Source organism: Schistosoma mansoni, chromosome 4, assembly GCF_000237925.1.
Source record: "Schistosoma mansoni strain Puerto Rico chromosome 4, complete genome".
NCBI lineage: Eukaryota > Metazoa > Platyhelminthes > Trematoda > Strigeidida > Schistosomatidae > Schistosoma > Schistosoma mansoni.
This window is the reverse complement of record NC_031498.1, coordinates 14,998,858-15,015,138: the sequence shown is the minus strand read 5'-3', so window position 1 is coordinate 15,015,138 and position 16,281 is coordinate 14,998,858. Positions and strand designations below refer to the sequence as shown.

The 16,281-nt window shown below is 34.9% G+C and overlaps 1 protein-coding gene across 1 annotated transcript in view; it reads right to left on the bottom strand.

Moving 5' to 3' along the window:
• Positions 1-6,736: 6,736 nt before the first annotated feature.
• Smp_153850 (hypothetical protein) overlaps positions 6,737-16,281 on the bottom strand; it is a gene marked incomplete at both ends in the record, with an annotated part of 16,106 nt that continues 6,561 nt past the window's right edge. The window contains 3 exons of the mRNA XM_018796942.1: positions 6,737-6,858; positions 8,321-8,757; positions 10,847-10,939. Of these exons, the coding sequence (XP_018652033.1) occupies positions 6,737-6,858; positions 8,321-8,757; positions 10,847-10,939 (652 nt within the window). The remainder of the gene's footprint in view (positions 6,859-8,320; positions 8,758-10,846; positions 10,940-16,281) is intronic.

Below are 16,281 nucleotides of genomic sequence, written 5' to 3'. Positions count from 1 at the left end.
TTTCTATTAAAAACCTATAGCTTTACATATATTATGATTGCAATAACCGTACACCTCCCTCAATATATATCTTCAAAACAATAAGTATCAACAAACGGCTATTTTGAAATTAAGCACATTTATTCACTTAACACATTTTTATTATTCATTTTCGAAACGTTAGAATCGCATAATTATTCGTGGCCGAACGTAACGCAAAAATCGAAAAGTAATATACTAACTGATAGCTTATTTGGTGCATTTTAAAAAGCACTATCTACTACACAAATCATCAGCTCTTCAATGGTAAATGACATATCTTCCGGCTATTTTATAAACTGAATAATACACTAACTATTTTTTAAACTCCGATCTAATGTCTCAATTTTTATTGAATGCACCTTCAGGGGACCGGAATACGGTGCAATGTCCGAACACTTTTCATTCCACAATAAATCTAACTCGATTTCGCATGATACAGTGGTCGATTTCTTTAATGTTCCGGTCTCGTAACATTATAATCAGTTACTAAAACGGTTTTGTTGAAATTTGCTTCATGCAGATTATTATCTCATTTGGTAAATATCACACGGTAATAATAGGTTCGGCGAACTGTTATTTACTTTTACTACGGCATCGACCTTATGTATCATTTTACTTAGGATGGTATCAACGGCAACTCAGATGGTGTCGTGGTCTCACTTGCGCGGTGTGGCCCTAGAGTTCGCCCCGAAGATGCCAAAGTACTGATAGGGTGCAATGTAACTGAGGCGCATGAGATAAAATAGAAGAAAATGGGAAAATCGAAAGAACCATTACTTACTTAATTACTAGCGTCTGTCACCCAAATGCAGCATTGGCCACCGACCAGCATTCTCCAACACATTATGTTCTTAGATTTTCTTTCTTGTTCTATCCAATTGCTGTTCATTTTTCTAATGTCTTTCTCCATTTCTCGGCATAATATGTTCTTCGGTCTTTCTCTTTTCCTTTGGCCATGAGGAGTTCAAGTGTGGGTTTGCCTTATGATGCAGTAGGGCACTTTCCTCAATGTATATCCTATCCACTTCCAGCGCTTCTTCCTGATTTCTTCCTCCACTGGAATCTGGTTTTTTCTGTCCCACAGTAGATTGTTGCTGATAGTGTCTGGCCAACCGATCCGAAGTATTTTGCGTAGACAACTGTTACTAAACACTTGTATCTCCTAGATGATGGCTTTCGTAGTTCTTCAAGTTTTCGCCCCATACAGTAAAACTGTCTTGACATTTATATTAAAAATCCTGACTTCGATGTTGGTTGACAGTTGTTTTGAGTTGCGAATGTTCTTCATTTGTAAATATTCTGCTCATGCCTTGCCGATCCGCGCCTTCACATCTGCATCTGATCCACTATGTTCATTATTGATGGTGCTCAAGTATGCAAAGGTTTTAACACCCTCCAAAGTTTCTCTGCCAACAGAGTTTAAATGGTTTAAGTAACTTTTCCTGGTTAGCGTTGTTTTAGCGAGTTAGTTCTCTACGGGATAGGATCGCTAACCCCATGCCCATACATTATTATCCAATTAAATTAGTGTGCCTTGCAATTTTTATTAATTTCGATAAGACACGCAATACTGGTCATTATATTTGTGTTTCACTTAATGACTGTAATTCTCTTAAGTATTGTACTAATCTAATTGTTTTTGCGTTTACAAACAGATGAAGTTTAAAGCAAATTTGTCTCTGTCCTGACTATGGATTGCACATAGACACTGGGATCTCCAGTATCGCGTTTACAGTTCTAGTAGAATATCTGTAGGTCAAATTAAATCCTACACTTCTAAAGATATTTGTATGCGTACAAACTTTAACATTTGCGAACAAACAAATGAGATAAAACTTTTTTTCAGAAAGAATGAGTCTATCTAAATCTGGGCTACTAAAGGGCGACCTACAACTGGAGGAACGTGCACCCAAATACTATTTGATGATTGCATCGTCTCTATTTCCAACCCTGTCATAATTTATATCGAGCAAATATTGTGTTGTCTTAAGTTTGGGCACCAACTCAGAACATTGACTCTGTGACTCACCACACTTCACAAGAGTGCCATCCATTTTTAGCTAACTCCAGTAGTATCACTTATGACTACGATTCTGAAACGAACCAACCAGTAACTTTCTACTTCTCATCCGTTTATGATCATATTGGAAGCTCTATTACATCCACACAAACCACAGGTCAGGGGCTCCCATAACTACAGTTTTCCTGGCATATAAAGACTGCACGAGCACGACACACATAAGAACGACATTCACAATTATGAAAACCTCAAAAAATTAGTCCACATTAGGAAGCATATAATAAAAAATACTCAGATTAATAATATTCAAAAAGTAATACAGCATCCTCATTTGATGGAATTTTGCTTATCCAACTCGAAGTATATGTCCAAGTGACATCATAGTTCTGACGGTGTTTGTTATTTCAGAAACCCTAACATATTTATGTGATGTTTAAGAGTATTTGCATTACACTATAAACTAGTAATCCCAGAAAGAATGCAATTTAACCAAGAAGTACCAGATGAACACGATCGAATGTACTGTATTTGGTATTCAAAATCAAAACAGTCACCAATACAAAGAAATCATTGGTTCATTCAAACAACACAATTCACCATATCTGTCACAACCAAACAACAGTGATGAGCTTTCTATTCAATGACAGGTAAAACCAGTTCATTGCAATCTTTTCCATCACGAATATTAATCGTTTGAAAATCTTTCGGTTGAAGTATAATAAAGTGAAGATCTAAAGTGACTTATCAGTCACTCAAAAAACGCTGAACGATTACAAAAAAACTAACAATAAAAAGTAGTAAAATAACAGTGGAATAGCAGTTTTGACAAGAATAATTGACCCTCACTTGACAAGCTCACATATTGGATGTCGAGATATTATTCTGAGTTGAGGTTGTAACTCTACAGGTTTTTCATCACTTAATGACATCATCTTTGATGGTAAAAGGTTAAAATTAGGCATTAAGAGTAAGACTGCATTTTCGAGTTAAGTATGCAAATTAAGGTTGGAGTTTTGTTCTACACTAACGTCAATTATAATCCAATCCTTTTCCATGCTGCTCTTTTATAAACTTACCATTTTTAAGAGAAATTTAGGGAAGTAAAATATTATCTAGCTGTGATGACTTGAAGTATTTTAATTATAGTATGAACTATTAATCACAGAAAGAACGCAATCTAACCAAGGAGTATTAGATGAACAGGAAAGAATGTATCGTATTTGGAATTCAAAATTAAGCAGCACACTAGCTTCACTAAATATACTTGCAACTCAAAAAAACTGTCTATCGACCAATATCAATGTCACAATCTTTAATACGAACATCAAGAGAGTTCTCCTGAACGGAGCTGAAACTTGGAGAACTACCACAACCATCATCAAATATGTGCAAGTATTACCAAATAATTCTCTAAGTAAGTAAGTCCGTTGACCGGATACCATCAGCAACATACAACGGTGGGAGAGAACAAACCAGCTTCCAACTGAAGAGGAACTTAGGAAAAGACGTTGAGCGTGGTTGGAACATATATTAAGGAAATCATCAAACTACATCAAGAGACAGCCTGTAACTTGTGATCTTCAAGATGTAATGAATAGAGGGAAGCCAAAAAATACACTGAGATGAGAACTGGAAGCAAGCATAGATAGGATGAATGGCAACTGCAAGCAACTGGAAAGGACTGCCCATGACAGAGTTCGATGGAAAATTTTTGTGGATAGCCTATGCTCCTCGACGATGGGTAACAGCAAGTCCATTAAATACTCTTCGCTACACACAGAATCACGTTTAAGAACAATAAAAAGCATTTTACTCAAGGATCTGGTATGTTTTATAATTAAGTTTATAAACTATCCTAAATTCACATTTAGTTTTGAATAATACTTTTGTCGATCCCGAGCATCCCAAGAACAACTTATTGTCCAGTTTCATCTGTTTGATAGTAACATAAAAGTTATCTTTCAATGTATTTAAAAATCTGCTCAGAAAGATTGAAATGTCTTATTTCTGATTGGCTGACTCAAAGCCGTCAGTATGTTGAACTTATACTAATCTTTCAAAGGTTATATGGAACGGTAATTGAATGCTAAAAACAAACAATTTTGCGACCCTACTACATTGTTGCTGATCTTATTAATTTTATCGAACAAGCTGTGACCAAGAACGCCAAGCCAAGCACCCAAAGCATATCACGGTTGCGTACGCCGTGCCGTGATTCCCTTACAACGACCAGTCAATCTAAAATATATACTTCTCAGCGCATCGACCTTTTTTCAAATATACCTTCCCTTTTCTTGATTCATGATTTCTGGATTGACTGATTTCAGGGTGCTTGAATAAAATGACGTGAGGAACAGCAGCGTTGTCAGGCACTTAATATAATTGAAATTTTTCTGTTCTCTTGTAATTTCTTCATCTGATTCAAATTCAGAAGGTATAAACACAGCATGTAGGGCCTTCTGTCAGTCACTGAGTAAATCGAAAATTCCTTGGCCATGTATTCGTTGCACGCTTTCGTGATTCATTCGGATGTTTTAACTTAAAGTGTTAACTGTGAGTGCGGAAAATAATCCAAAAAAAACTGGGATTCATCGGATCAAGCCAAACCATTGAGTTGTTTTGTAAAGGTACGGGGCATTTTATGTGACTCAAAAGCAACGATTAAATTAAAACACGAATTTTGTGCATAACTGATGCATCGCATTTTATGTCCATTATCTTTATAATTCATAACCGAGAACAAATAAGTGAAGTAATGACGAGAATAAAAATATTTCAGAATTTGAATTCACTAGCGTTTACAGCATTAGTAAGCAATCAAAATATAATTGAATTGAGTGAATGCAACTAGAATGGAACAATAGAAGTAATAGGTTAACACCAGATTTCGGCTTCTTCGTGATTGGATCGGATTGATATTGATAATGGCACTTAGAATCATCAGCATCTGTATCAGAATAGAAATAATACTGACAATAGAACATCCGGCAGTTTTATTTCAGTGAAATAAAACTTGGAAAGCATTAGACTGGTCTAATTCGCATCGTACTGATATAAATGCAAACTTCCCAGAGTGTCAATTACTCGTGTATCAAATGTTTGTAAGCCGATGTAATAATGTAATACGACCAACAAATAGACAGGTAAACAAACAACTAAACAAAGAAATACTAGGATTCACATGTTAGACCTACTGACAAGTCATACAACGGAGAAGTTAACCAGCTGAATTTGTTCATTTGACAGTCACATGCCAGGCTTGGTTTCGTATTTCAAAATGGATATAAGCTTATTTTCATATAACGCGTTAGCATTAAAAACCATAGTATTACATGGTGATGATGTGTCGAATAATTGAGAGCCTACTCCAGTTGGACTAACTAGCTAACGCCGAATTCACATCCCCAAGGTTAGTACCTAACATAGACAATCCTTTTGTCCTATCCGGATACTGTAACTGCTTTGATGACCATACAATATAAAGGGCGCCATTACGGAAATATATTAGTGAGTGTGTGTACAAGAAACCGAGTGCGACTACCACCACGGCTAGTCCATGGTGTGCAGTTGACCGAAGCACTTTAGTTTTCCTTGACCTTGACGAGGATCGGTAAATTACTCATTTTCAGTGGCCCGACTGCCAGATGATTTGGCTAGGGCCAAGTGACATTTTCTTGGCCCTAAAGGCAAATCTTATCCATAGTCAAACAATAAGAGTTTGTAGTGTTTAGTACCAATACCCACTTACATTATTCATTTAAGCTTCTGAAAGAACCTTAATAAGTACAACAGCATGACAATATTGTCAGTTTTACCTTAATAATGTAGTGGATGTCGAGTCGAGGACGGACTATGATCACCACTACTATTCGATTACGCGCCCAAAAACGACTTGGTTCCTTTGATAACTCGTAAATCAGAAGGCTTTATTAATCCAGATCAAGTATATTTATTGGCGCTCTCGTGGTATCGAAATAATACCGAGACGTGCCAAAGGGTACAAGCGAAATGGGCAGTGCGTGAGCAAGTTCGAACCAAACAAGGCGGATAGCGAAACAAGAAGTGAAACTGATACAGTTAAACAAATACAGTAAAACAATCTCTGGTACAATTGATTACATTAATAATAATTGTTTCTGTTATTCCAATCGTGTTCTTATCGAGACTGGCCGGTCACTACAATAATAAATCTCTTCTTCTCATAGGAAACTGCGCACTTTAGCAAACACACATCTTATTCTTGCACCCTTATATTCCTACGTTTATGCGCCTTATATGCGATTGTGTGTTTGTCTATCACTTAAGATTTTATCTAGTACTTGTATCTTCACTTTATCTATTTTGAGCTTGAATAACACTTGTAATGAATAGTATAGCGAGTTGGCATATTTGCTTTCTCAGGTCTGTTTCTCCATTTCATTTCTGTTGTTGTCTGTCTGATGTAACGAATATATGAAATACGTGTATGTAAAATTCACTCACGTATTGATTTATTTTGTTCCGTTATTCTCTAATGCGAATACTAAGATAGGAGGCATGTATATTTCTTTGACATCGTACGATCAAATCACAGTCAGTTCAACCGGCTATTAAAAGTTTCTTCAAATTAGATTGCAAAATATGAGCATATGGTTGCACAAGTTCTGGATAAGATTTAACATACGACGCTGAGAGAAACGGCTCAAGAAGTAGTAATTATGTCAAACACAACTCTTTGGAAGGACTTTCAGAAGGTTGAGTTGCACTAGCTACATCTTCACCAGAATGAATAACGAGAGAAGTCTGGTCTAGAATTGAGTTTGTTATTTCAGTCAAGTCTATAGAAATATTGGAAAAGTTGAAGAAGGTTCAGTGAACTGATATAAAATGGGGCCTACATATGTTCGTCTGAGCAAGCGTTGAAAAACCCAAAGGCCTAAAGCATGGAATTATACTGCATCGTCATGATAGTTTTAAACATAACATAAAATATTTAGCTGTCCAGTAAACCTAATGATTATTCACCGAAGTTCTATATTCAATAACTTGATGAAGTTTGTTAAAAAAACTTTTAAGTCCTTTGTTGATAGAAATGGTTGTGGCATTACGTTTTTGGCCAGTTTTACTGAAGACAATGCAACAGTTTAAGGTTTTCTGAAGATACTATTTTATTCTCAACAAAAATATTTTGCACAACATTAAGTGTACCAGGGTCATAACAAATATCCTGAAGGTCTTTAGTTGCGAATGGCTATTTTAAGAAAATATCCGCCACTTCTCTTGGGAAAAAAGGCACATTATTTTTAATGTAGGGTTATCTGTTACGTCAAAGATTCATAGAATCTCAGAATTTTCATTTTAACCACGATACCTTATCTAAAATACCTGACCAAATAAACACCCACTGATCAAGGGCGAGTGGTTGTGAACCCAGAGCTACACACAAAATATATAAGAACACAAATTGATGGGTTTTGGAACAAAACCTATACATTTCAGTTTTTACTCAGTCACGCACTATTTTTAACTAAAACGACTAGACTTTATAGATCACGAAAGTAGCTGCTTCCCGATTAAAAATACAAGAAACTACTGTCATTTGGCATAATTCTACTGAATTCATAGAATTTGATGACGGCTATCATATGATGTTCGGTCTTCGCTATAACAAGAAGATACTGAACACTGTCAACTACATAACACAGCTTATATCTCAATGGTACGTATGTTTTAAATTCACATGAGTATATATTTATTTAGGACTTTTAGGAGTTGTTATGTTATTCAGTGAGAAGGCTGTTTCGGCGTTGTAAAGAATTAGACAATTTTAGCTTAAAAATGCTTACGTTTAACATTCAGTAGTTATGGATGTCAATCAGGTTTTATGCTAGATATCCACTGCTTATACCTAATGCTTAAAGAATGATTAGTAAAATGGAAAATGATATAATGGGAATGAATATTCCTGTAAGTAATCTGATCATTTTACTACGGATCGCGAATAAATCCAATTTCTAACAAATCAACTGTAATTTTCTTCATAGTGAAAATCCCCAGCTACATTATAGAAGTAGATTTTACATTGTAACAATAATTATTAACTATTGATGTTTCAAGTAAAAGCCAGTTACATTTCATTACTATGTACAGTGGTAATTAGATGGGTTTGATTTACGTATAAATAAAAGTATTGTAGAGTACCTTAATATTTCCTTTTTAGAACAAAAATAAAGTGTAGAATTAAAAGTTTAACAACAACAAAAAGGTAAGGACGGCAACCATCAACTAATGTAATCTAACACGGATGAAAACTTTTAGAAATAATAGATTTTGGAGATTGTACAATATTTATATTTTGCTTCCACAATTTACCGCCAACGCCAAATTGAGCATCTGGATTTGATGGACCACATGGTGTTAGGCTAATATCTGCTACTAATGAAACAGATTTTGAATCAACTGTCGGGGAAATTAACTGTAATACGGATTGTGTATTTCCACTTGAATTTGTATATGATGTTGGTGAATTTGTGTTGACTGATTGTTGACAATCAGAATCGGATAAATAAAGATAATATCCACGTGGAGGTTCATTCGGATTTGCAACAGTCATAGAGTTAGTTAGATGTGCGCCTTCATTAGTATTAGAGACTGGAGCACTATTTACCTTTAAAGATGAATTTGAGGAAATCTCATAATCTGAATGAAGTGAACGTATATGCCGATCTAGGTTAAACCTAATTAAACAAAAGAAATTATGCATTTATGTAATGATAACAAAATAAATAGATAGCTAACAACTGAACTTTTAATACGAAAACTTTGTTATTTTATATGGAAAGTCTAATGCAGATAATCCGTGGATCCAGCTTAACCGAAATTTTAGTTTTAAGTTCAGCAGTAGTGTTGAAGCTACAAAAAATCCTAAGGGAATCAATTATCTGCAAACGCTTTGCGAATTGGGACAAATGCAACTTCATTGTATATGGCGTAGTCCTCAATGTAAGTTGTATCTTTAGTGAGAATAAATAGAATTTGTACCACGAGGAACCTCAGTTAATAATTCCTTTAAGAGACTAACAGGTTTTAAGCAGAGTCGGGTAGTGGTGAACAGTGGAATACATGACGCGCGTTTTGTTCTCTTTGGGACTCACCAGTTGAATGAGTCTAAAACTCAAAGTTGATATTCACACTGGGATTTGATACCAGTAACGAAGTAATCCGTACAAGGTGTATATATCCCAAAAGAAACTGATCAATTACAATCTTTAACATGAACAAAAAGATCCAAATAGCCCTTACAAATGAATTGACTAATCAATTGCATGAAAATTCTAAAAGGCTATTTGTTTTAAAATGGGTATTAGTCTTTCCAATGAAATGATCAAGTACCACACTACCAAAACATTTGCTTTAAATAAATAAGTTTACTTATTATTATTTCTAAAAATAATCAGAAGCATTATTGCTTACTAAAAATCACTCTATAGTAAGTAGATTTAGCAATATCTGGGATTATCGAATTTTGTGAATAAGTTTTCTTTCTGGTAACAATAAGACTAATCATCATTTTTAAAAAGTCCTTATTCACACATAACCTATGCTACCTTTTATTCGGTCGTTACCACTTTTAGTATACATATGTTCTTATGTCCGAGGTCACATTGTGTTATTATGTAGGCAAGGTCGTCCCACCTTGATCTTATCGTTGTTAAATATTAAGTTTTTTCTATACTGTTGACTTTATTGTAGGTTCCATCAATGAGGATTATTGCTGAATAGTTGTGTATCAGTTGTTAGAAACTAAAGTTCGCAATTGATTCCATTCTCATGAGAATAATCTAGACCATTAGTAATTTTCAAACTGCCGTAAAGAAAACCAAACTCAATTATAATCGATTATCGAGATTGGACAAAATTGTGAAAAGACTCAATGATGAAATCTAAGAGTCAGGTGTTAATTTCATTCGTGAGCGATCTATAATATCCATATTTTCTAATCATATATGTTTTAAACGACTGTCGCTGACGTCTATTGAGCTGCTTCATATTTCATAAATTTTCTATTTTGCATATAAGTATATTATTTTCCTCGATTAAAAATACTACTGTTTTAGCCACTTATATTGCCTTGTGATATTAATCTATTAAAGTGTTTAAGTTGTTCATTAGACATCATAAGCGGTTGTCAATTTGTCGTATAACATTATTGTGTATTATCTATCGATCATTATATTTACTAGTTCGGAATAAAATGTGTATGATAACCAAAATTTAAAACGATCTTTCGTAACAATAAACGTAAAGTATTTTTAGAAAATACGATTACGTACTTAGTTGGATATGGCAGATAAAGCCAATCCACAGAAATAGCATAATTGATTGTAACAGATATGTACAAAATAAAAGAAAGTCTGTTAAACAATTTGAATTTTAGAGTTTATATCACGTGTTGAGGTTAGTTAGATAGCTGTTGGAAACCAGAAAGTATTGGACATATCTTTCGTTCTCATAAAGGACTCCTCAAGGGTGAGTGTCCCAAACCCCACCGAAATTGAACTCAGGACCTTCAGTTCTTGCAACGAGTGCTTAACCTTTACATCGCGGAATTAAGATTTAGCGGTTTCCGTTTCGAACTTTAAGTAATTGGTGATATCATAAACTTCAATCATTTTTATAAACACTCTTCTAATAGTATAGATTTTATCTTATTTTTTATTAAGTAGTTAAAAACTTGATGAAAGCCTGAGGGAGCGACCAAAAGTTTTATTCTAACTGCCTTGAATCATTACAGATGAATTAAAAATAATAGGCACGTGAAATTACCTATTACTAAGATATTTGTCACAGATAGGGCAAGGCAAACTGGCATTTTGATTATGAATTTGGTTAAAGTGTGTCGTTAGATTCCCTTTCGTACTGAAAAGAACACCTGAAAATCAAGGAAACCGATTTAGTTCACCACATGATAAACAAATAAGTTACTCAGACATAATTACTACAAAACAATTTCACCACAATAAAATGAGTAAACCGTGGTAACTGAAATATATACTTCATAATGATAGTATGATATATGTGGTCAAATGACACCACAATAAAGTATAAGGCTCATTGTCTCATGGTTTTATTCCTACTAAAATTGTTTTTAGTTGGAAAATTTTCAGCTGTCTTTTTATCACCAACTGATGTTCAGTCGTTCCAGGTTCAACATTGTTTTGTCTATATATATATCTGTAAATGGGGATAGCAATCACTAGCCCACAATACAAAGCGAGGAGTAAACCAATCTTTATTCAATTTCTGTTTTCTATCAAATTATTATTTTGTACATAACACGAACATATGAGAACTCAATGATTGTCAAAAACATCCATGCATCAAACTATAAGTGATGTTAATTCTGTTGAAGTCTCATTCTATCTGATACGTGAAACAATTATGACATGGAAATTTGGGCTAAAACACGTTTTTGCCAGGCTCTACATTCGTTATGATTGATTGGATGAGATGAAATAATGTTCCGACTAGATCAACTTTAAAAACACATTAAACAGCACAGAAATATAATACAATAATGTATTAATAGCAAGATGCCAAAGTTTTCGAAAAACGTATCAGTTACTAATACGAGAAATGTGATAAGATATTAAAAGAAACAATTAGAAAACTATGCATAAAAATAGTAACAAATGGAAAGTTGATAGAACACCCAAACAACTGTTAAGTAGATGGTATTGCGAAACGAAACTCATATTCAATCTGTCTATGATGAAAACTATCCTGAAATTAAAAATATTTTTGGATACTAATTAGTTGGAGAATAATAATGATAGCGATGGGTTAATGGTTAAAATACAGAGCTTTGAACAACTAACAGGTTGCAGGTTCGAAACCCCCATACGCCTACTTCAATTTGGATAATTAGACTCAATCACTAGCCTTAGAAAAACAGCGTGGCTAAAAGCCGAATACATAAACTTGTAATTGTTAAGTAAATTTTATTGTAGTATAAATATTTCATCATAAATGATGCTATTCAATGATGAAATTAATGAATAAATAAAATATTCGTTATAAATCATGCTTAAAATGTAGGTGTAAACCCAGAGAATTTCACAAACAAATTGTCATGTAAGAATAATCAATTCACGGGCATTCATTCATTTCATAATAAAGTGCAACTTACCACAATCTTGACAAAGAAACTTTTTACCTCGATGAACATTTTTTAAATGTTGTTGATAGTGTGCCGGTGTTTTGAAGCCAACTTTACACTTCTACAAATCAATAATTAAACAGAAGTAAATAAATAATGCATTAAGTAATGATACTTTGTTAAAATGACTAGAGTAATCGAGGTAAACGTACGACCAAACGCAACAATAATCAGACTTCTAGTGTTGCAATACCTTTTCGCAAAAAATACAAGTAGAGAAACTTTTAAAGGAATGATATATCGAATTTATCTTGTTATTTGAAGAGTTGTGTTATTATAGGTTATCCAATTTCTGATAAATGTAGTATAAATTTCTGTTTAGGTTTTTATGAAGATACATAATATAGCGTTTATAATTAAGGTCAAAATATTTGAAAAATTCAAGTGTTTAGACTTATTTATAAATTACACATAGAACCAAAACGCTATTGTAATGAAATATAATAGGCCACTTTTCATTCACTGACATAAAAGTACCTCTCAAGAATCAATAGTTTAAAAATTAATAGTGATTAGATTCTATAGATTAACTGATGGATTACCAAACCGGTAATACTATAAATGTCAGCTCGAGAATCCACAAGTTACGTTTAACTTCGTCATAAAAGGAATTATATTTTGAATTGATAAACTATGAGGAAAACGTAACTTACGGGTCTAAAAGGGTGACACAACAAAAAGTACAGAACGCGGAATGTAAAATTCAAAAACAAAAGATTATTGAAAAATTGTCACATCATACATCAATAGGTAAAATATAGAAATATCTTGAAGAAACACTATTTTAAAAAATTATGTAAACAATTAAAACTAGTGAAACATACTGTACAAATTCGTCGCCAATTCCCAGCACTAAAATATGTACACGAAGTTTTAGCGACCGAGTTCAGGGGTACATCACATTTTCGAAGTTGGATCTGATTATCATCACGGTGAAATGTGGGAAATACATCACTATTTTCTGGTTGATCAGTACAATCATCTATACAAATATAATTGGAATTTGAAATGATTTTCCTGTAGGATAATTTACATTAGTTTTATATAGACAAGCGAAAGTTTGAAAGATGTCAATAAAAAAAAATCACCGTTATGACTAACTAAAATCAGTTACTCATCAACATAGAGCCTGGCAAATATGTATCTGGCCCACGTAACTATACTAAATTCGGATGATGACGTGGACATAACACGATAAAATGCAACAGAAGTCAAAATAATGTGGCATTAATTATTATTAAAAAAAAACATTGAGAACTGTTATATCCCCTGGCGAATTATGAATCATAAATCTGAGGTCCATTTATGGACAAATGTAATACGCCTATTCCTATTGGATAGTTGTTAAATAAGTGACCTAAATCTGAGGTCTATTTATGGACAAATACAATATGCCCATTCCCTATTGGATAGTTGTTAAATAAGTGACCTAATCGTTTCCGTGTTCCTCTTATCATAACCTTTATTTTGACCTTGGAACTATTATTATTGATTACTTTCCCCCTAGCTACAGCCACATTGGCCAATTACTGTACAAATGTTATTTTTCTATTTTTGATATATGTGGTCTGTTTGGTTAGTATATATAACCCAGTATGCTTGTAAATAATGATTCATATTGCTGAGGCTGTTATTTGTGTTCTGGACTTAACGGCTGGGCTAGGCAGATAGGAAGGACCGATTAGCACCCAAGACTGCTCGTACGTATTTTCTGTATCATTGGACATATACATATATATTAAGAGGCCAGAAATCTATACGTTATAACAAGAACATAGTTCAAAAAACAGAAATTGTATTTAAAAAGAAAGGATTCACGTTCTAAATGAAGACAAAGAGTAAATGCACCTCCATCATTATGAACGGCACTAAACCATGTCACACTCTGCAACCCATGTTAAAGATTGTGATGCAGACCCCAAACAGATAGTCTGTATCTGCCAATATACTTCGCTGACTTTATGGACACACGATAATGAGGTGCATGTTGCAACGCAAACTCCATAAGGCGCGCCAACCCTCATGTTGACAATACGAGCCTTACTAATATTATTTACATTCATATGTTAGATGCGCTATTCCTCATAATTCTATGACCAATATACCTTATAAAATATCAACCTGAGTAATCTACTACAATGAAGCCTGTATCTTCTGTAACAATTTGATCTTGTCCACAATTTATCATGCCCCTGGTACTGACAGTAGTGTGATGCCTCTGTAGTTCCCGCATTTGCTCTGATCTCCTTTCTTTGGTATCTTAATGAGTTATCCTTCTTTCCAGTCCGTCAGCACTTGTTCTTCCTCACAAATCTTCTTGAATACAGGATGAAGCATGTTCGCAGTTACTTCAATGTTTGACTTCAGTGCTTCAGCCGATGTATTGTCAGGCCCTGCTACTTTCTCATTTTTGATTTGTCTGATGGTCATCTTCACTTCTTCGATCGTTGGTGGAGTGACATCTATAGGAAGGTTTGTGTATGCTGCTTCAATGTCCGGTGGATTCAATGGGACTGGTCTATTCAGCAGTTTCTCGAAGTATCCTACCCATCTTTTCCTTTATTCCTGAATCTCCGTGATTGTCTTCCCTTCCTTATCCTTGACTGGTCTCTCCGGTTTACTATATTTACCTGCTAGTTTCTTCGTTGTATCATATTCCCTTACCTTGCAGGTTTTTCCGCAATCGCTGCTAGTTCTCTCATGCATTTCTGCTTGTCGACTTTAATGCTCTTCTTCACTTCCTTGTTTGCTTCTATGTACTCTGCTTGCGCCTTGACTTTCTCTGCTCGTGTTCGACTGTTGTAAATTGCTGTCTTCTTGTTCATCCTTTCTTCAATCTTGTCCAGGGTTCCCATAGAGATCCATTCCTTATGATAATGCTTACTGCCAGCCAGAACCTCCTGACACGTTGAAGTTAATGCTTCTTTGATCCCTTTCCACTTGTCCTCCAAAGTAGTTTCTTGTTCTTTCAGTAGATCCTGTAGAGCTTGGAACCTGTTGTTGAGAGGTATCTTGAATTCGTTGAGTTTGTCAGTATCTCGAAGGAAGGCTGTATTGAAACTTTGTAATGCTGTTTCCCCAGTTGTCCATTGTTTCTTTAGCTTTACTTTCATCTTAGCAACCACCAGCTAGTGGTGATCTGAAGCTATGTCAGCTCCTCTCCTGGTTCTCACATCTTCCATTGTCCTTCAGAATTTTTGTTGGTACAACTATGATCTATCTGGTTCTCTGTAGTGTGGTCCGGAGAGATCCATGTGGCTTTATGTATGCGTTTGTAGGGGAATATTGTGCCGCCGAAAACAAATTTGTTGGATGCACATAGAGTTGAAAATCTGTCCCATTTTCATTTCGCTCTCCTAGTCCATGTCGCCCCATTATATCTTTATATCCTGTGTTGTCCACTCCGACTTTAGCGTGTAGATCTCCCATCAAGATGGTGAGGTCCCTTCTTGGGCACCTCACTATGATTCATTACAGCCTCGAGTAGAAATGATCTTTATTGTCGTCGTTGCTATCATTGATGGGTGCATAACATTCATTGTGATCCCTTACTTTTTGTTTTGAATGATGCTTTCATTATCCTGGATCCATGAGATTCACATCCTACAACTACATTTCGTGCTTTTCTGGACAGCACCAGAACAACTTCCTAAGCGTGTGGAGCATTTTCCTCTTCGTGACCAGAGTACAGCAGCATCTCTCCCGTATCTAGTCTTTGCTGCCCAGCTTGGGTCTAATGGGTTTCGCTGATTTCAAGTACTGTCAATTTGTACCTCCTCATTTCCGTTGCTAATTGACTGGTTTTCCCGGTCTCCCACATTGTCCGGACGTTCCATGTACCTATAAAAATTTTTGCTCTGGTTGTTAGAGGGGGCATCGGCCTCGTGACTTCCGAAGAATCTCTGCTTTCGACCTGAGGCGTCATAATTCTTCCTTCAACTCCCAGGACAGAGTTTAAATGGTTTGAATTCTTTTTTCTGGTTAGCGTTTTTTAGCGAGTTAGTTTTCTACGGGATGGGGTCGCTAACTTCATGCCGAACCC